We start from the raw sequence: 21,326 nt of genomic DNA on the forward strand, positions 1-21,326 counted from the left end.
TTGCTGTTGTCACTAAGTGATCGGAAAGCATCTTGATACAAATAATACAGTCTCAAAATCACAACATGGATTTCTAAAGGACTCCGATACTGATAAGGCTATTTACAATGAACAGCGAGAATGCACTGGATAGGTAGACAATTAAATACAGGCTACTGGTATATTCTATGGTCTGTGTACCCGACAAGATCCTTTTAAGTAAATTAGAATATTATAGTATAACAAGAAATAACGCAAAATCGTTCATATCATACCTACAACATAGGGTGTCACTAGAAAACAGTCTTGTATTGGGATATCAGTCGTCACTGAACTAAACACATGTGATATCGCACAATGTTATTTATTAGGTCCCTTACGTTTTTTTGTCTACATTAATGACCCTTCTTCAGCAATATTAAAAAATGACAAGAATGTTTTGTTTGCGTCTGTCGTGGACCAAGCAATGCGTTCAGTGTGTGTTGGAGAGGTGCAGCCTGGCTTAAACCAGCTTCTCGAGTCACACTCACTTAGCTTTTTTTTCCACAGATTCAACTCTGTAATTCAGACTACAGCAATGGATAGTTTTAGTAATCACAAAACTACCCCAGGAGGTAAGAAATCCTCCGTCATCAGCGAAACTAGCCTAATTTTAGGGAGACTAAGCTTAGATACCATATCCCTAATCAGGGGAAACTGAAGTCATCTGGCCAGTTCAAGACCAAAATTAAAACTTTCTTTGGCACAAACAACATTAACTGACTCATTATGCCAGGGGATCACTTCAAGTCAGAAAAAACAATTTAAGAAAAAATATATATGTAAATTTTAGGCATACAAGAAAGAAGACAGACAGATGAAAACAACTTGGATATTGCAAATTATAGACTATTCACAAGCAATATACATAAAAGAATCTTTAAATATACAGTCCATCTAGGTGTTATATTCACAGTTTCTGAAAACATTCTAGTTCCATAAATGAAGTGAAGCCTATGAGCAACAGTTTATTAACGATTTATTGAAATATGCAAGTAAAATGTACTTGGTAATATTTTAATGCACGTATTCCAATCAACCAAGAAATTAAATTCTGAAAAAAGCAAATAAGTCATGGGAGGTGGTACAAAATTTTCAACATTCTAAGAAATCATTTGAAAATTTAAATGGGCGATTTAATCCAATTAGGTAAAAAAAGAAAATGCAGGGGAACAGATAGTGAATTCCCTGGGCACAAACGAACAGATAGAAAGGAAAAAGGCTGGCAGAAGTATAGAGAAATTTTAACATCAGGATTATGTCAACTCGTTGAAAAAACACTCTAAACGAAGAACATGGCGGTCACCAAACAAGATTGCAGTGAATTCCAAACTGATCATCATGCAACGTCGTACCTGTATCACTAGAAAATTGTATGTGTTCAAGAATGCAAAGGGCAAATATTGACACAAAGTGGACCAGAGTGGAACTAAGACCTCAAAATTTAAGCAAAACGATGGCAGTAATCCTTCACAAAGGCAGAAAAAACACGCTTGGTGGGATGAACAGGCAGTAAAATCCAGACACAATGCACTCACAACACGAAATAATAGCAAACCAGAAAAATGCGCATGATGCTCTCCTGGCAACCTTCCAAGAATTTTTATGAAACATTTAAAACAAAGCTAAATGGGTGCCTGCCCAAAAACTACTGTGCTTCAAGAAAGAAATGGGCAATTTACACTTAACAACCAAGAAACTGCAGAGAACATTGCAGGTATTTTAAAAAGATTCTAAATTGATCTAAGCCCACAGAAAGATTTCCATCAGAAGTTCCCCAAAAATAGATCCAGATTCACAAGCAACAAATGTGGATAAAATAGCTACATAATTGAATGGTTACAGAATAATAAACCATCTGGTTAAGACGGACTTGGTGCAGAACTTCTTAAATAAGCTGGCCTAAAAATCTTCAAACAAAATACACTGATCATGTAAAACATTTGGCAAATTGAGAAAATTCTGGATAGCTGGAAAACTTCATTGATACAACCAGTACACAAAAATGGAGACGGAACTGACCATAACAATTGTAGGATCTTCCTTCACCCTTCCCATACAAAAGAAAGTACATCTCAAAGTCTCCTAGAGCGAGCACAACAATAATTTGAATGTTATTCTGACTAATATCATGTTCATTTTAACTAAGTACATCTTGTCCATAACAAATTTTAGTTCTGAAACTAATTCGTAAACATCAAAACATCTGTAACAACAAAGTATTCTGTATCTCAGCAGATTTTAAGAAAAGCTTATGACTCTTCCAAATTCTGGAAGAACAAGAGCTAGATGTCAAAAACAAAGCAGATAGTAGTGAAACACTATATGGTATAAAATCTAAGTTACTATCCCGGATAGAAATTTCGGAACTAATTGAAATTAAGAAGGTGTGAGGTAAGTCCATGGAATCTTTCCATTACCTTTCAATAGTGTCTTAGAAAAAATAATCCAAGAGTGACGAAACTTAAAAACGGAGTTTAAAATTGACAAATCAATCAAGTTTAGGCGAAGCCAGTCAGGAAAAGGACCTGGAAAAGACTTGTTATTATATCCTTTCACGCAAAAGCTGTCCATTCTGCAGGAACACACAGTTTCAATAACTTGCCATCGGCCATAAAATAGTAACTAATGTTAACGATGTTCATATAATTTTGAGGAAGCAATGATTTCCAGCTTCTAGAAATTTTTGGAAAATAGTGGTTTTGCATTCAGCTGTGTTGTCACTTTACTAAACAATGAATTTCTGTCAGAAACGGGCCATTCTCAGGTGTAATGTGCCATCATTAATCAGATGTTACATTAATACTGGAGCATAAACAGCTGGTAACTGGTCATTCGACGAAAAGTGAAGGTTTTGTCACGTCTGTAAACTACCTGTTCTTTTGTTTAGTAGCAAATGAACACAGCTCGCATCTTCAAATCATCGCTTATATAGGATCATATTCAGATCCATCTGTTATTGATTTTGATGTTAATACTTCTCCATAAATTGTACGCATGTTATACATTCGTAAACGTGGACTGACCATAGACTAACAAGATATGCAGTGGCTGAAATTACATAAAATACTTAGGTGCAAGTGGTAGGCTGTAAATTACTTCAGCGGCAAACGTTTGTAGTTTTAGTTCGGCTATTTGAATCTTAAACTACAGTGGCATGAACCAATATACACATAAGTAATTGATATCGACTCAGTTTACTTAAAGTTTGCCTAGTTTCTCATGGATTGGGCCCAGTTCCTCACGATGAAATAACAATTGCTCATAATGCGACCCAGATCCAACTGCCCTCGTTATATATCCCACTCGGTGGACTATTGGATGTCGGTAACTTGCCTCCACGATATTTTGACGCAGATTTTTCTAGTCACATTCAAGTGTTTACACAAGATACTGGCGTCCGGCTAGTCTCCTGACATTTAACAGGACAGTTGTTGGCTTCTTAATGACAGATATGCTTATTTCATCCCATTGCGTAAAAACAACGTCTCAAAACAACTTATACTTTAGATTAACATAGCATAGGAGATAGAGAAAATTCTTCCTGCTTGCAAATGATTCAAAGAAAACTTACTATATTGAAATGAAACTACGTTCATATTAGAGTGCTCTTATTGTTCTAATACTGAAATTACTAATGTCCAATACTGACCATAAACGTTGAGTCTGGCCTCGTGGGATACAGTGCCCATGGAGTTGGTAGCACTGCAGCTGTACAGTCCACCATCTTGTACACGCACGGAGGATATGTTTACATGGCTGATGACGTCACCTCTCTGATCCACGTACTGGCCAATCGTATACCTACAACAATAGAGGAACACATGAATCAAGCAGCTCCTTGACTCGAAAAACAATGGAGATGCAGTTTAGTCCCAATTGAATTACTGGAACGAAATTATCGTATTAAAATTTACAGACCTTCACAAATGGATATTGCATTACATAGATAGATTCAGTAACTGCCTAACTCCAGCCCTTAAAACATTTGTGGCAGTGGTCGCTGCTCATTTAAAAGCATTCATTTAAGTTTCTTGACAGGAAAATTTTTACATATTCTTCTTGGCTGTAGTCAAAGTTCTACAGCCTTTAGTGTATACCCGTACTGTTCTATAGACACAGCACATTCACACTCTCTAAGAGTTGGGGAAGAGTTCCCACAAAAAGAATAACACAGAATGGTCAGAAACAGTCTGCCAAGCTTGCAAGGATGTTGCAGCAGGGGACGTTGTGGTGAAAAATAACTGTTAAGAAAAAAATTCGATACGTTGCTCCGCTCCCGAGTTACTTAGCATTGAAGACAGCGCATCGGAACGTCGCGCGCGCAAGTTCAAAGACCCTCCAAGAGGCGGTGTCGCCAAACATATTCGTCGTTTGCTTTCCTCAAATCGAACAAATGTAGCTTTAGCTTAGCTAGCTCAAATTTATTAAATACGCATAAAGCACATTTTAAATGGTAGAGCATTTAACAAGTGGTAACTCATGGACCTACAGATGTCTGTGCATTACCGCATTTTAATGTGTACAAGTGCTTGAATTTTTACGCACAACTACCTTATTTGTTATCTTCAGTGCTAAATAACTCGGAAACAACGCAATGTATTGAATTTTTGTTAACAATTAGTTCCCTGCACAGACTCCACTGCAACACCCTTGAAAACTTTTCAGTCTATTTCTGACCACCCTGTACAACAAAGTCTTTACGAGATCCCCATTTCATCTGTTTCTTTAAGAAAACTGTAGTATGTCTCGCAATAGGATGAATGACGCGTTTCTGGCAACAGACAACTCTCTGCAGACGATATTGAACGATTTTCCAAGCTGTGATAGATTTCTTCCTTTCGTCATATCGACTGTGTAATTCGATACGTGTGGTGGAAGAATATATAGTCGTGTTAGGAAAAACTCAAAGTGCAACACTTCCCAACATCTTTGACCCTTATTCTTTCGTGTCCTCTCAAATGAACCTTCCCAGAATCTTCCTGAAGCGATTTTAGGAAAATGACGGAAAGCCTAACTTAGGATGGCCGGACGCGGGTTTTAACCGTCGGGCTCCCAAATGCGAGTCCAGTGTGCGTGTGCTAAACACTGCGCCCTCTCACTCGGTGTCGGTCTATGGAAACGTGGCACCTGGACGGAAGGACTCGCTTTTTGTTACACCATGTCGATGGTTGTGTCCAGATACGCCGTCATCCCGGCGAACGATTGTGGTTTTTACGACAGTAAATTTACACAAAATTACGTGGGTGTGTCCATGCAATGCTTCAGTAACTAAGTATAGATTTTTGAGCCCATATTACTCTCTCTCTACAGAGAAGATTTACTTTCCTACTCCGTTCGGCCCGAAGATCTCGATTGTAATCCTTCTTTTGTTTTAGAAGGCAAGTGAAGACCGTTCCTGTTCCGATCTTTCTCTCACTTTGTACTGATGCGACACACTGTATCTGCGTTCCTTGCTTATCATTAATTTATCTTTCTTTTGTGTAGGCAAATGCATGGGGCATTTGCAACTAAATTTATGTAAATTAGTTAAGTCTCATGAGTTCTCGTTTTAAGTGTTCTGCTAATACGAGGGTTGGAACTTAAATAGTGGCAATTTTTTTTTCACAACTGATAAAAAAGAGTTACATGTTTGCACCTGTTACTGTCCTTCAAAGTAGTCACCAGCGTTGTGTAAAACCCGTTGCCAGCGATGTGGAAGGCGTAGTATACCGTTAAATTAGCCTGTTCTGTTGGTGCGAATGGAGCGGTCTAAAGTCGTGTACGACTGTGATGGTCTTATCATAACGAGGCAGAAGACCGCTCCATACGCACCATCAACAGAACAGGCTCTGCTAAAGGTATACTACGCCTTCCACATCGCTGGAAACGGGTTCTACACAACGCTGGTGACTATTTTGACGGACAGTAACAGGTGCAAACATGAAACTCTTTTGTATCGGTTGTGAATAAATAGTTGCAAATGTTTAAGTTCCAACGCTCCTAGGAATAAGGTACACGAAATATTTTAATGTTTTACTGTTACAGCCAACGACCAATACGAGCGTAACGGATCGTGGCGCGAAGAGGCAATGGCCGAATACAATTAGTATTCTGCCATTTACTCACTTTCAATTTGCTACAGCGTCCCAGAGATTAACTGCCGATCATCACGAAGCGTTTTGCAAACTTAAATGCAGCGAGGAACCGTAATTGAACTGGCCACAGTCTCCAAGCTATGATTCCATTTCGCCCATTAATGACAGATACCGGCCTCACAAATTTGACGGTGGTGTTAAAAGACGTAATTTTCTGCTCGAAACGTGCACCACATAGCGGACGCAAGCTGGTAAGGACAGTGTGAGGATAAGGGGCGGGGGGGGGGGGGGGGGAGGGGGGACCTGAGGGAGGGAGGAAGACCCTCACCTGCACTATTCAAAAAGTAAAAGTTTTTGTGTACCATCTGCACCCCTTCATGTCTGATATCTTCCCCGACGTGGATAGGATCTTCCGGCCGGCCGCGGTGGTCTCGCGGTTCTAGGCGCGCAGTCCGGAACCGCGCGACTGCTACGGTCGCAGGTTCGAATCCTGCCTCGGGCATGGATGTGTGTGATGTCCTTAGGTTAGTTAGGTTTAAGTTCTAGGGGACTGATGACCACAGTAGTTAAGTCCCATAGTGCTCAGAGCCGTTTGAACCATTTTTTTAGGATCTTCCAGTAGGATAATTGTCAGTATCACACAGCCACAATCGTGCTACAGCGCTTCTAATTGCATGTTACTGAACTCAGGTGGATGTCTTCGCCATCGAATTCTCCTGATCTGAATCCGATGGAACACTTCTCGGATGCTATCTGGCGCCAAATCGACACCCAAAAACCAACGGCCTATAATTAAATTTTAATTTATATATAATTTACATAAAATAATTAATATTTATTATATTATATAATATATTATTAATTATATATTATTATATATTAATTATCAATTATATAATATATTAATATAATATAATAAATAAATATATGTAATATAATTTATATATAATTTAATTATAATTTAATTTGTGGCACTGTGTGTCCTGTACATAGACATCTAGGGCCACAAACCATTTGGGATTGTATCGAGCGCAAACTCCTCGCCCACAGACCAACGACCTGTAATTTATGGGAATTTCGTGGCATGTGCGTAGACATATGGTGCCATAAATCATAGAGCTACCAAGGATTTGTCGGATCTACGAGGGCTGACTGAAAAAAATGCCTCCCCTTTCGTAACTCTTCGACAGTTGGCAGCATTGGTATGCGGTAGGAAGTGACTTGTTCCGTAGCCTCTCCTCTACAGCTCCAGTTGGCGGGAAGCCTTAGCATTGAACGGTAGTATTGTTACGGTGTAAAGTATGGAACCCTGCGCAGACGGTCGGTCAATGCGGTTTAAGCAACGTGCAGTCATTGAATTCTTGATAGCAGAAGGTGTCACGCCACAGGAGATTCATCAGAGAATGAAAGCAGTTTATGGTGACTGTGTTGATGTGAGTACTGTGCGTCATTGGTCGAATAAGTTTAAAGATGTTGAGGCGGGAACATCTCACCTGCGTGACAAACAAAGAGTTGGACGGTCTGTGACAGCAACCACCGAGTTTCACAAGAAAAATGTAGTCACATTGATTCAAAATGATCGTCGTATCACGCAGAGAGATACTGCAAGCACAATAGGCATTTCACAATAACGTGTGGGTCACATTACTGCTTTGCCTGGCTATCGGAAGATCTGTGCACGATGGGTACCACAGATGCTGACTCCTGAAATGAAGGTGCACAGACTTGAAATTTGCCAGGAACTCCTCTCGTATTACGAGAATGAAGGTGACGCCTTTCTCCATTCAATTGTGACACGAGACGAAATGCGATTACACCATTACGACTGTGAGACTATGGTTGCGGAAGCACTTCTTCCGTGACGGCTTCAGAAAACTTATTCATCGTTGGCAGCAATGTATCCAATTGGCTGGTGATTATGTGGAAAAGTGAATATTGGTAATTAAAGATCACATTCTAAGGATTATTTTCTGCGCTTGATTTATTAAAATATTTCCATCGAAACCAAATTAATGAAGGCGGAGACATTACTTTTCATTCAACTCTCGTATATTAAGCAGAAGCGCTGCTCGATTGTATTCCAAAGGTGGACCGACATGCTATTAAGCATATGGTCATCATGTTTTAACTCACCACAGTAGTAGTTGATGTTGTTGTGGTCTTCAGTCCTGAGACTGGTTTGATGCAGCTCTCCATGCCACTCTATCCTGTGCAAGCCTCTTCGTCTCCCAGTACCTACTGCAACCTACATCCTTCTGAATCTGCTTAGTGTATTCATCTCTTGGTCTCCCTCTATGATTTTTACCCTCCACCCTGCCCTCCAATACTAAATTGGTGATCCCTTGATGCCTCAGAACATGTCCTACCAACCGATCCCTTCTTCTACTCAAGTTGTGCCACAAACGTCTGTTCTCCCCAATCCTACTCAATACCTCCTCGTTAGTTATGTGATCTACCCATCTAACCTTCAGCATTCTTCTGTAGTACCGCATTTCGAAAGCTTCTATTCTCTTCTTGTCCAAACTATTTATTGTACATGTTTCACTTCCATACATGGCTACACTCCATACAAATACTTTCAGAAATGACTTCCTGACACTTAAATCTATATTCGATGTTAACAAATTTCTCTTCTTCAGAAATGCTTCCCTTGCCATCGCCAGTCTACATTTTATATCCTCTCTATTTCGACCACCATCAGTTATTTTGCTCCCCAAATAGCAAAACTCCTTTACTACTTTAAGTGTCTCATTTCCTAATCTAATTCCCTCAGCATCACCCGACTTAATTCGACTACCTTCCATTATCCTCGTTTTGCTTTTGTTGATGTTCATCTTATATCCTCCTTTCAACACACTGTCCATTCCGTTCAGCTGCTCTTCCAAGTCCTTTGCTGTCTCTGACAGAATTACGATGTCATCGGCGAACCTCAAAGTTTTTATTTCTTCTCCATAGATTTTAATACCTACTCCGAACTTTTCTTTTGTTTCCTTTATTGCTTGCTCAATAACCAGATTGAATAACATCGGGGAGAGGCTACAACCCTGTCTTACCCCCTTCCCAACAACTGCTTCCCTTTCATGTCCCTCGACTCTTATAACTGCCATCTGGTTTCTGTACTAATTGTAAATAGCCTTTCACTCCCTGTATTTTACCCCTGCCACCTTTAGAATTTGAAAGAGAGTATTCCAGTCAACATTGTCAAAAGCTTCCTCTAAGTCTATAAATGCTAGAAACGTAGGTTTGCCTTTCCTTAATATTTCTTCTAAGATAAATCGTAAGGTCAGTATTGCCTCACGTGTTCCAGTATTTCTACGGAATCCAAACTGATCTTCCCCGAGGTCGGCTTCTACTAGTTTTTCCATTCGTCTGTAAAGAATTCGTGTTAGGATTTTGCAGCTGTGGCTTATTAGACTGATTGTTCGGTAATTTTCACATCTGTCAACACCTTTTTTCTTTGGGATTGGAATTATTATGTTCTTCTTGAAGTCTGAGGGTATTTCGCCTGTTTCATACACCTTGCTCACCAGACGGTAGAGTTTTGTCAGGACTGGCTCTCCCAAGGCCGTCAGTAGTTCCAATGGAATGTTGTCTACTCCGGGGGCCTTGTTTCGACTCAGGCCTTTCAGTGATCTGTCAAACTCTTCACGCAGTATCGTATCTCCCATTTCATCCTCATCTACATCCTCTTCCATTTCCACAATATTGTCCTCAAGTACATCGCCCTTGTATAGACCCTCTATATACTCCTTCCACCTTTCTGCTTTCCCTTTTTTGCTTAGAACTGGGTTTCCATCTGAGCTCTTGATGTTCGTACAAATGGTTCTCTTATCTCCAAAGGTCTCTTCAATTTTCCTGTAGGCAGTATCTATCTTACTCCTCTTGAGATAAGCCTCTACATCCTTACGTTTGTCCTCTAGCCATCCCTGCTTAGACATTTTGCACTTCTGTGGATCTCATTTTTGAGACGTTTGTATTCCTTTTTGCCTGCTTCATTTACTGCATTTCATATTTTCTCCTTACCACTGTAGTTACCAACCACAAATTAGAATGTCATTGGTATTGACACTTGGTTTAACCAGTATTCTGTTATTAGTACTGTTTGGGCATTATCAAGTCCTTAAGAGAGACTAGTTCTGTAACCTTTCCACTGGCCCTCTTGCACTAATTAATACTATTGTATACTAGCTTTCTCTTCATCGAGACTGATCCCGAATACTTCTCTGTGGAATTACTTGGGCTGCTATTATTCGCTATCTGGAATCAGAAAACTTATCGGAAATTTGGAGGGTTCCTCTGTCCTGAGAGATTTTTACTAGGGCTTCTTAGAGTGCGACTAGGGGCTGTTGGTTTTTGAGAACTTATGTAAACAGGTTCTGTATTTCTTGCTAATAATCAGCCCCTCCTAGTGGCGCCAGGTTGTAGCATAGGCAATAAGAGGTATTTATTGTAGTCTATAGTCACAATTTCCTTTATTTTGCCTACTGGCTAACGGTTTCAGGAAACAGTACCTTCCTCAGGTCGTCATACGATCAAAACAATCAAAGTACGTAGTTAAAATAATAATGTGGGGAAACATTACATAACTTTTTCGCCCTGCATTAGCAAAGGTATGGCATTAAGCGCAGTCTTAAAATATACGGTGTGTTTCAGAATGACGTTACAAAAATTTTGGGACCGTTTCCTTGCACCAAAAGAAGAGAAAAGTGTTCAGTAAATATGGCATCTAAAATGCGTATTGTAAGAGTTACGAGTACTTGTTCAGTAGAAGAACTGTTTTTCACGTTAGCGAAGATGAATGTGCCGAAATTTTTAAAACATCTTCCTGTAAAGCCCTGTATAGGTAGTCTTTTACGCCGGTCAGTAATGATAAGAGTGCCCCTCCCCCCCCCGCCCCCCCCCCCCAATGTCCATCTACGTCTACATACATACTCCGCAATCCACGATACGGTGTGTGGCGGAGGGTACCTCGTACCACAACTAGCGTCTTCTCTCCTTGTTCCACTCCCAAACAAAACGAGGGAAAAATGACTGCCTATATGCCTCTATAGGAGCCCTAATCTCTCTTATCTTATCTTTGTGGTCTTTCCGCGAAATGTAAATTGGCAGCAGTAACATTGTACTGCAGTCAGCCTCAATTGCTGGTTCTCTAAATTTCCTCAGTAGCGATTCACGAAAAAAACGCCTCCCTTCCTCCAGAGACTTCCACCCGATTTCCTGAAGCATTTCCATAACAGTCACGTGATGATCAAACCTACCAGTAACAAATATAGCAGCCCGCCTCTGAATTGCTTCTATGTCCTCCCTCAATCCGACCTGATAGGGATCCCAAACGCTCGAGCAGTACTCCAGAAAAGGTCGTATTAGTGGTTTATAAGCGATTTCCTTTACAGATGAACCACAGCTTCCCAAAATTCTACCAATGAACCGAAGACGACTATCCGCCTTCCCCACAACTGCCATTACATGCTGGTCCCACTTCATCTCTCTCTGCAATGTTACGCCCAAACATTTAATAGACGTGACTGTGTCAAGCGCTACACTACTAATAGAATATTAAAACATTACAGGATTCTTTTTGCTATTCATGTGCATTAATTTACATTTATCTATATTTAGAGTTAGCTGCCATTCTTTACACCAATCACAAAACCTGTTCAAGTCATCTTGTATCCTCCTACAGTCACTCAACGACGACGCCTTCCCGTACACCACAGTATCATCAGCAAACAGCCGCACATTGCTGTCCACCCTACCCAAAAGATCATTTATGTAGATAGAAAACAACAGCGGACCTACCACACTTCCCTGGGACACTCCAGATGATACCCTCACCTCCGATGAACACTCACCATCGAGGACAACGTACTGGGTTCTATTACTTAAGAGGTCTTCGAGCCACTCACATACTTGGGCACCAATCCCATATGCTCGTACCTTAGTTAGGAGTCTGAGGGACTTTTGTCTTTCTTCTTAAGAGAAAGGTCAGACTGGAAAAAAGTGCTAAAACAAAAAGCAAAACAGTTATCACTGTAATATAAGACTGAAAGCAAACTGTATACGGCCACGAATCGTTTAATCGTCGTCTTAATAATAACCTAACACACAGAAAACCCAAATTTTCTTTTATTGAAAAGATATCCACATCCAGAGGTATAGCAGCGCAGCGTGAGTGAGTATTACTCCGTATCTGTCACTTGACGATTCCAGTTTGCAATTTTTGCCAGCAGTGTCCACCTGTAAGCCAGGGCTCCCAGCGGCCGCACCGCGCTTCGTCCCCACTGTGTCGCAGCTCGTCAGTCAGCCATGGTCGTGATAAACACTTCTCGCACATACTGTGACAGGTTGTATCGATGGGCTCTGGTGCTAGCAGACGGCCACAACATTAATTCCTACAACCGTTTCGTGCTGTGAATGTTATGCTATAGCTGCACTTTCATGCAATACTTACACTGGTCAGCCAGAACATTATCACCAACGAACCACTAGCTGTATAAATTAACACCGACTCAAAGGAAGGCCTCGGTGCTTGTTCGTGACGCCACGTCAGCTAGGCACGGCGAACGCCAGGTCTGTTGCAGGCATACTCATAATAGTGGTGTCTCCCTCTCTGACACACGAAAATGTGAAACTATTGGCGGTAGTTGACCAACACACATTGTTCTGAGAGATTTCTGCTATCAATAAATTGTGCAATTCATGACACTTCTTAACAAATAGTGTACCCCTGAACTTAAATTTCCACCTGACATACAAAAACAACTTCATGGTCCAGCAGCAACATAATTCGTGCTTCTTTGCCTTATTTGTAAGTCTGAGTAAGTTACATTTGTACTGAGTTGTTTTTACAAGAAGCTATGAACATATTGGTGCCCTTCTTTAGGTATCTTGGTTGACTATGGGGTGAGGAGCACTGAATGTCAATGAAATATCTTGCGATTGTACACGTTGGAGGAGGGGGTGGGGGACAGAAGAAGACGCAAAAGAGAGATCCTTTTTTTATCAAATAAATTTTTTTATCTTATAAAGTTTCTCCTTTCACTTGCAAGAGGGGATTATTTAACTTTTCTAAGGTGCATGTTTAAAAAAGTTGACGCTCAGCAGTATTTTCGATGTATGAAGCTATTTTGTATCCTGTTTAGAATTCCTTTCGTTGAAAACGACTGTAATCTAATGACTGGAAACAGTTGGACATTTACACATGTAAATTAGTTCACATTTCCAGTGACGATGTACAACGAAAATAAACAAAAGAAACGAATTAATCGTAAGGGAGTTGGAGTAAGTTTCGATAACAAAATGGCTCAAGTAAATGTAGTTACTTGAACGTAAAATTTCCGAAGCTTGCAATGGGGCAAAGCATCTTCTCATAGTGATCTACGTTTAACACCACGACATCGGCAGTTACTACTGAAATGGGCGCGTGACCATCGATACTGGACCTTGGCGCAATGGTAGAATGCTGCATGGTTTGATGGATCCCAATACCTTCTTCATCACGCCGATGGAAGGGCGTGAATCTGTCCCTTGACACCTATACTAGAAACAAGCTGGTGGCGGCTCCATTATACTCTGTGGATCATTCACGTGGGCATCCATGGGTCCAGAGAAACTCGTGAAAGGCATCATGGCGGCAAAAGAGTATCGTATACTGGTTGCTTACTACGTACACCCCTTCATGACGATCATGTTTCCCGACGGTAGTGGCATTTTTCAGCAAGATAATGTGCCGTGTCAGAAGGCCACAAGTGTGATGGAGTGATTCGAGGAAAACAGCAGCCAGATCCAATTCATGTGCTGACCCTCCCAACTCAACAGATCTGAAACCGATCGAACACATCTGGATTATGCCTGAACGTGGAGTCAGATCTCGTCGCCCCTTCCCCGGAATTGTGTGTGCAGATGTGGTGCCAACTCTCTCCAGCGACCTCACAAGGCCCCACTGCTTCCACGCCACCACACGTCGCCGCTGTTATTCGTGCCAGAGGTGGACATACCGGCTGTTAGGTAGGTGGACGTAATGTCCTGGCTGATCAGTGTATAATCCAATACTCGCGTTGTAATGCAGGCAGTAGGGTAGCTCACCTGTGTCCCAGCCGGGCGGCGTTCAGGGGGCGTCCGTCCAGCCTCCAGATGAACTGCGCGGGCGGGCTGCCGGCTGCGGCGCAGCGCAGCGACACCGGGGGCCCGGGGCTCAGCGCCTGCTCCACGAACGTCCACTGCAGCTCCGGCACCGTGTCTGAAATGTCACCATGTCGGGCGATCGAGGTATCTGCACTAATTTTATCTGTTTTGCTTCTTCTACACATTGGGACAAGGCGACACTGTCGCAAAAACGCCACACCTACACCTACATGGATACCCTGCAAATCACATTTAAGTGCCTGGCAGAGGGCTCATCGGACCACCTTAACAATTCTCTATTATCCCAATCTCGTTTGGAGCGCCGAGAGAATGAACACCTATGTCTTTCCGTACGAGCTCGAATTTCCCTTATTTTTATCGTGGCGAACGTTTCACCCTATGTAGGTCGGTGTCAACAAAATATTTTAGCATTCGGAGGAGGAAGTTGGTGATTGGAATTTCGTGAGAAGAATCCCTCGAAACGAAACACGCCTTTCTTTTAATGATGTCCAGCCCTAATCCTGTATCATTTTTGCGACACTCTCTCCCATATTTCGCGATAGTACAGAACGTGCTGCCTTTCTTTGAAATATTTCTATGTACTCCGTCAGTCCTATCTGATAAGGATCCCACACCGCGCAGCAGTATTCTAAAAGTGTACAGACAAGCGTAGTGTAGGCCGTCTCCTTAGTAGGTATGTTACATTTTCTAAGTGTCCTGCCAATAAAACGCAGTCTTTGGTTAGCCTTCCCCACAACATTTTCTGTGTTTTCCTTCCAATTTAAGTTGTTCGTAATTGTTTTCAGTTGAATTTTCGGCTTTTAGGTTAGACTGATTTATCGTGTAACCGAAGTTTAACGAGTTTCTTTTAGCACTCATGTGGATGACCTCACACAGTTCGTTATTTAAGGTCAACTGCCACTTTTCGCACCATTCAAATATCTTTTCTAAATCGGTTTGAATCTTCTGATGACTTTATTAGTCGATAAACGACAGCGTAATCTGCAAACAGCCGAAGACGGTTGCTGAGATTGTCTCCCAAATCGTTTGTATAGGTTAGGAACAGCAAAGGGCCTATAACACTTCCTTGGGGAACGCCAGAAATCACTTCTGTTTTACTCGATGACTTTCCGTCAGTTACTACGAAATGTGACCCCTCTGACAGGGAATCACAAATCCGGTCACATAACTGAGATGATATTCCATAAGCACGCAATTTCACTACGAGCCGCTTGTGTGGTACAGTGTCAAAATCCTTCCGGAATTCCAGAAATACGGAACTTATCTGAAATCCCTTGTCAATAGCACTTAACACTTCACGTGAACAAAGAGCTACACATAGTGTACGTTGAGGTGTTCAGAAACAGCTGAAATCGTTAAAATTCAACAAAGCTCAAGGACCCGAAGGAATTCCTGTTTCTCGCGAGGAGAGCGTGCAGTGCCGAGTAAAGTAATCTAAGCCAATGAAACAACATCATTTCACTTCAGTTCGAAAGATGTTGCGGCTCTCTGTTTGTTGCCTATGGGAATCTAGAAGTGGGCGAACGAGACAACAATGAATTCCATAAACATCACACATATATCAGTGGAGAGAGCTATGGAAAAACAAGTTCAAAATCCAGGGCATTTTAGCTCCTACCGTTGTAGTAGATGATTTGCAGTGATGAGCCGTGATTGTATTCTAGTACGGTACGTAAAGGCGTCCAAACTTTTCTGAAGCGTTAACCGTTGTTTTCCATGTTCATCGTCAGAAAATTGCCAACTGACTTTTTTTTATTATGGTTTTTGGTATTTTAATTTTCGCTTCCCATAACTCTGTATCGCGTTAATGAAATTCATGGTTCTGTCACTGTACTAGCAAACCACAGTAAAAATCTACATAAGCATTTAATTGTTATTTCAAACTACTTTAATGATTTCTGTAAGCCCTTCCACCAAAACTTTGCAAACATATGGTACTAAGACGCATGTCGATGGAAAGTAGGTTACACATTAAAGAAGTACATCAAACTTTTTTATGAACCTCTAGTAGCCAAAAACCGAAAGGCTATAGCCAGTCTCGTTCTGTTGCCCAGTTTATCATCCTGGGAAATATATGCATCCGGGATCAGTTCACGAGTTAAAGTTTCGGAAGTAGTTTTCTCACTCAAAAAAGACCGCATTCACAAAGCTTGGTTTCTCTTTTCCTTACGGACTTTTTCCCTCGAGGAATGAATATGCAGGGAGCTGCACCCACTTCCACTAGCTAGTTTTCGTCCATTTCGCGGCCATTATGCGTCCTTACTAAACATACTGAGATTTACTGCCATAAAAATTGTCGGGCAACGCTGGAACTCTTGTGGCCAGCAATACTGGCAGGCAACATTGTCAGGATGTATTGTTGGCAATATGCAGCTCTAATTTCGCGAGTTAATGTACCTTTCCCGAGGGAGTAGAATATCTGAGAACTAAGACGTATTGTTTTCTAAGCATACGTTATGCTAAGCATACGTTATGCATATCTAAATTGCATATGCGCCAATTATTAAACGTTTAAAAGTGGAATAAAATTCTTGCGGTTTTCTGATTCAGTTAGTGTACAAATCTTTGGTGAAAGTTCAGATTTCCGTTTGATAATCACAATGTTTGAAATGTATGTTTTTTATGTTGATTAATTAAGGATTATAAAATTTAATATACAGGGTATACAATTTCTATTACACGCTTGTAGGGTTCTGGAGAGAGCTAAATAAATAAAGTTTTGATAAGGCACCCCTGTTCGGAAATGTACAATTTGGATGCGAAATAAATTTTGCTCCTGCTTCTCGGTACTCACATAGCGTAGTCAGTGAACCATGACAAAGGTGCCCAGTTGCAGCGGTCGATGGGGGCAGCAGCCGCGCCAGCAACAAGGGCAAGAGCTCCGACCTTACTGCGAGTTACCGCCTGCCTTGGGGACTGCTGATGTGTATTCGGATGAACTGATGTTACTGTAGTGATGTTTCTTCAGTAATTTTGGTCTTTTTCTTTTACATACGACATTTTATGTGTTTTATTTTGACTTTGGTCTGAGATTAATATGATTCCAGTTCCGTCCAGCTGATAGAACTTAACATCTCGTGGTGTCCCTGTAGGTAAAATTTAGAGGCACTTCCAAATTTTTTATGAATTTACTTACTCAGTACGTCTCTGTGGGAGACATTTCTAGAGACGCCAGAGATAGTCACTACGCTTCAGGGTGGTATGCTACAGTGGTTGCCTGGAACCGTTTGTCATTATCAGTGACAGCTGGCTTACTCTTTCTTGCCATATGTCATTAATACAGATCACAGGATATATTAGATTTAGGTTTATAGTTTGTAATTATCTATCCTGTGGCCTTCTGCACTTGTATACTGATTCTGTAAAACGTTGCTTTGAAACTGTACACACACGGTATGCTGTAGCCCATACATGGTGGGACAATGTGTACAGAAATAAATAGATAAGTAGAATGATAAGTACTATGCACCAACTTTACAGTCAATAAATCTCTGTTATGAGACACTCTTCAGGCCACGTCAAGGACTCTGAGTACACCAAAAACAGTAAAATAGTGCGCTTGAGAACTGCAGGTGTACTATCGAGAGTTAATGCTCTACGTATGTATACTGATATCTGTTCATGTTGCTTTCGAGTGTTCAGGCGACTACACCCGGTTGCACGTCCGAGAGCAACATGAACAGACGATTCACCGAGAAGGCTTAAGATCACTCCGTCTTTTCATGTCACTGCATTTTGATTGTTTTCATCAGTGAATCTAATTCATTCGTAACTCGATTATGGCGAAAGAAAACTGCCAGAGCCGACACCATGCGCCGACCTTCTATAGGTGTTCCTGCATATCGCTGTAATTTTCTTGCGTTGCAACTTCTCCATACACACCAACATCTACAAATAGCGCCACGGAGCATCCGAAATTATAAACTAGCGCTTCTTTCGCATGATCCCGAAGCTAATTTCCCATCTGACACTTTCTATTGAGACAGGTGACTCAAGCAGTTGTTCGTGATTGTACTGTGTTACCTCTTTGACAATGGATTTGCTTCTAGTATGTCTGTTTCTCTTTGTGTATCCGCTTTTGTGGTGCTCTGTGCCGTATTGATTTACTTCATGATTTTCATTTAGGGATTATTTTACTTCATTTGTTCGAGATGATCATATAATGGCAATACTGTCTTTCGAGTCGTATTTCTAATCTTCAGAATCTTTCAAGGCTCTTCCCTTTCCTAGCCATACAAATGATGTTGATAAAGTTCGTTAGTGGACCCAGCACAGACATTTTCTTTTGATTCTCAATAAGCGACCACCACAAGGTTGACGGACAGCACACATCTTGTAATACTTTTGTCCATGAGAAGCAGACCTCTAAGGCTGCTCGCTCCTTAACTTTCGGGAAGTATTTTCAGCGGTACCAAAGGGGTGTGCTGGAGCGCCGCTATACACTAATAAAAAGTATTTTTATTTATTTATTTACACGCCTAACTCCGTAGGGCCAATTTGAGGCCATGGACCAGTCAAAGGGGGTATGTCTGTGATACAATATCCACAGTCAACATCTATCTTCAGGAGTTCTGGTAACCGGGGTGGTGTGTACTTAGGTCCGACATATATGCATTCACAATCACACACAACAGTGTTCTGCCCACGACTGACGCTTGCAAAGTATAGACACTGCACAAGTCACGTTCTAGCCCAGCATGTGCATTTAGGTTCAAACACACATTTCTTGCAGTGTTTGCATATTTTTGCACAACCGCTGCGTATGAGAGCATTCAGTAAGTAATACGACATAAATGTTTTGTCAGAAATTGGGTTGGTTTTATTAAGGATTTCGGTACACAGTATTATTCCCCAATCTTTTGAGTACAAAATCCCATTTTTAAACATATTCCCCGTTCAATGCGACGGCTTTACTGGAAAGGCCTGTATTCCCGCATGGCATCACCCTGCTGGCGATGAACCCGTGTTTCATCCCCTGTGACGATGTTTGACAGAAAATTGTCATGAACAGCCTCGTAACCGGCAAGCAGTCGCGCACAGGTTGCCCGTAGTTGGTCTTTATGGTCTTCTATTAGGCGGCGAGGAACCGAATGGGCACCCACCTATGAGTATGCCTATCGATGGATTGTCGTGTCAGCACTACCATCGGAGACGTCCAGTTGATCAGCGTGATATTTGATTGTTATCCGTCTACCACCTCGAATGAGAGTTTTTTGTATGTCCATCCTTTTAGCAGGACGTCTCTGGGACGACGGCCATTTACTATCGCGACAAAAAATAAAACACCTACCGCCGTACTTATGATTTTATTTCATTTTGTCGCTACCAGTTTCGACACTTCATTGCGTAGTATTCAGGCTGTTTTCATGCGCTACAAGTTGATACGATCCCCATGCATAACCCATCAGTGGCCAGCAATACTGGATTCGCAGATAATCTGTCAGCACTCCTACCATCTGCACGTTCCAACATTGCAGGTGTCACAGCCGTGCTGTGTGTTGGCGGCCATCAAGCGGGAGGTCGGACCTCCATACGATGATAACAGACGCCTCGCCCAACGACTCACCCAGGTTTTGCTCACTGCCAGGTGTCCATAGACATTCTGCAAGCGTCTATGAATATCTGCGATGCTCTAATTTTCCACCAAAAAAAACTCACTGACAACTCTCGGCTTGGAACGCACCTTCTCTGTAGACGACATTTAGGAGGCTGCGTGTACCGCAGGCATCTTTTGGAATTTCATGAAACTATAGTCACTAAAGCGGGAATATCCCGTTATATCCCACAGCAAATTCCGCAGTTTTTCAACGAAACTGGCTGAGAAAAAAGTGTGTCAAGTCACTTAATGAACGACCCTCGAGTATACGAGGTGCATGTGAGGGTAGGACTAGAAGTTGCGAATTAGTAATGCGCTAAAGAAACTGCATCTAACGGGTAATTTATTTTTAATTTTAGCTCAGAGATATTAGACTACTGGACATCGAAGTTGCTACACCAAGAAGAAATGCAGATGATTAACGGGTATTCATTGGACAAATATATTATACTAGAACTGACATGTGAAAACATTTTCACGCAGTTTCGGTGCATAGATCCTGACAAATCGGTATCCAGAACAACCATCTCTCGCCGTAAAAACGGCCTTGATACGCCTGGGAATTGAGTCAAACAGAGCTTGGATGGCGTGTACAGTTACAGCTCCCCATGCTGCTTCAATACGATACCACAGTTCATCAAGAGTAGTGACTGGCGTATTGTGACGAACCAGTTGCTCGGCCACCGTTGATCAGACGTTTTCAATTGGTGAGAGATCTGCAGAATGTGCTGGCCAGGCCAGCAGTCGAACATTTTCTGTATCCAGAAAGGCCCGTACAGGACCTTCAACATGCGGTCGTGCATTATCCTGCTGAAATGTAGGTATTCGGAGGGATTGAATGAAGGATAGAGCCACTGGTAGTGACACATCTGAAATGTAACGTCCACTGTGCAAAGTGCAGTTAATAAAAATAAGAGGTGACCGAGACGTGTAACCAATGGGACACCATACAATCACGCTGAGTGATAGACCAGTATGGCGATGACGAATTACACATTTCCAATGTGCGTTTATCGCGATGTCGCCACACACGGATGCGACAATCATGATGTTGTAAACATAAACTGGATTCATCCGAAAAAGTGACGTTTTGCCATTCGTGCACCCAGGTTCGTCGTTGAGTACACCATCGCAGGCGCTCCTGTCTGTGATGCAGCGTCAAGGGTAACCGGAGCCACGGTCTCCGAGCTGATAGTCCATGCTGTTGCAAACGTCGTCGAACTGTTCGTGCAGATGGTTGTTGTCTTGCAAACGTCCCCATCTGTTGACTCACGGATCGAGACGTGGCTGCACGATCTGTTACGGCCATGCGGATAAGATGTCTGTCATCTCGATTGCAAGTGATATGAGGCTGTTGGGATCCATCACGGCGTTCCGTATTACCCTTCTGAACCCACAGATTCTATATTCTGCTCACAGTCATTGCATCTGGACCAACGCGACTCAGCAATGTTGGGATATGATAAACCGCAATCGCAATAGGCCACAAT

General features: G+C 41.8%; 1 protein-coding gene across 1 annotated transcript in view; it reads right to left on the reverse strand.

Moving 5' to 3' along the window:
- LOC126288932 (Down syndrome cell adhesion molecule-like protein Dscam2) overlaps positions 1-21,326 on the reverse strand; it is a 412,211-nt gene that overhangs the window by 223,940 nt on the left and 166,945 nt on the right. The window contains exons 4-5 of the mRNA XM_049984899.1: positions 14,181-14,334; positions 3,671-3,822 (exon numbers count right to left, since the gene is read on the reverse strand). Of these exons, the coding sequence (XP_049840856.1) occupies positions 3,671-3,822; positions 14,181-14,334 (306 nt within the window). The remainder of the gene's footprint in view (positions 1-3,670; positions 3,823-14,180; positions 14,335-21,326) is intronic.

This window comes from Schistocerca gregaria, chromosome 1 (genome assembly GCF_023897955.1).
Source record: "Schistocerca gregaria isolate iqSchGreg1 chromosome 1, iqSchGreg1.2, whole genome shotgun sequence".
Taxonomy (NCBI): Eukaryota; Metazoa; Arthropoda; class Insecta; order Orthoptera; family Acrididae; genus Schistocerca; species Schistocerca gregaria.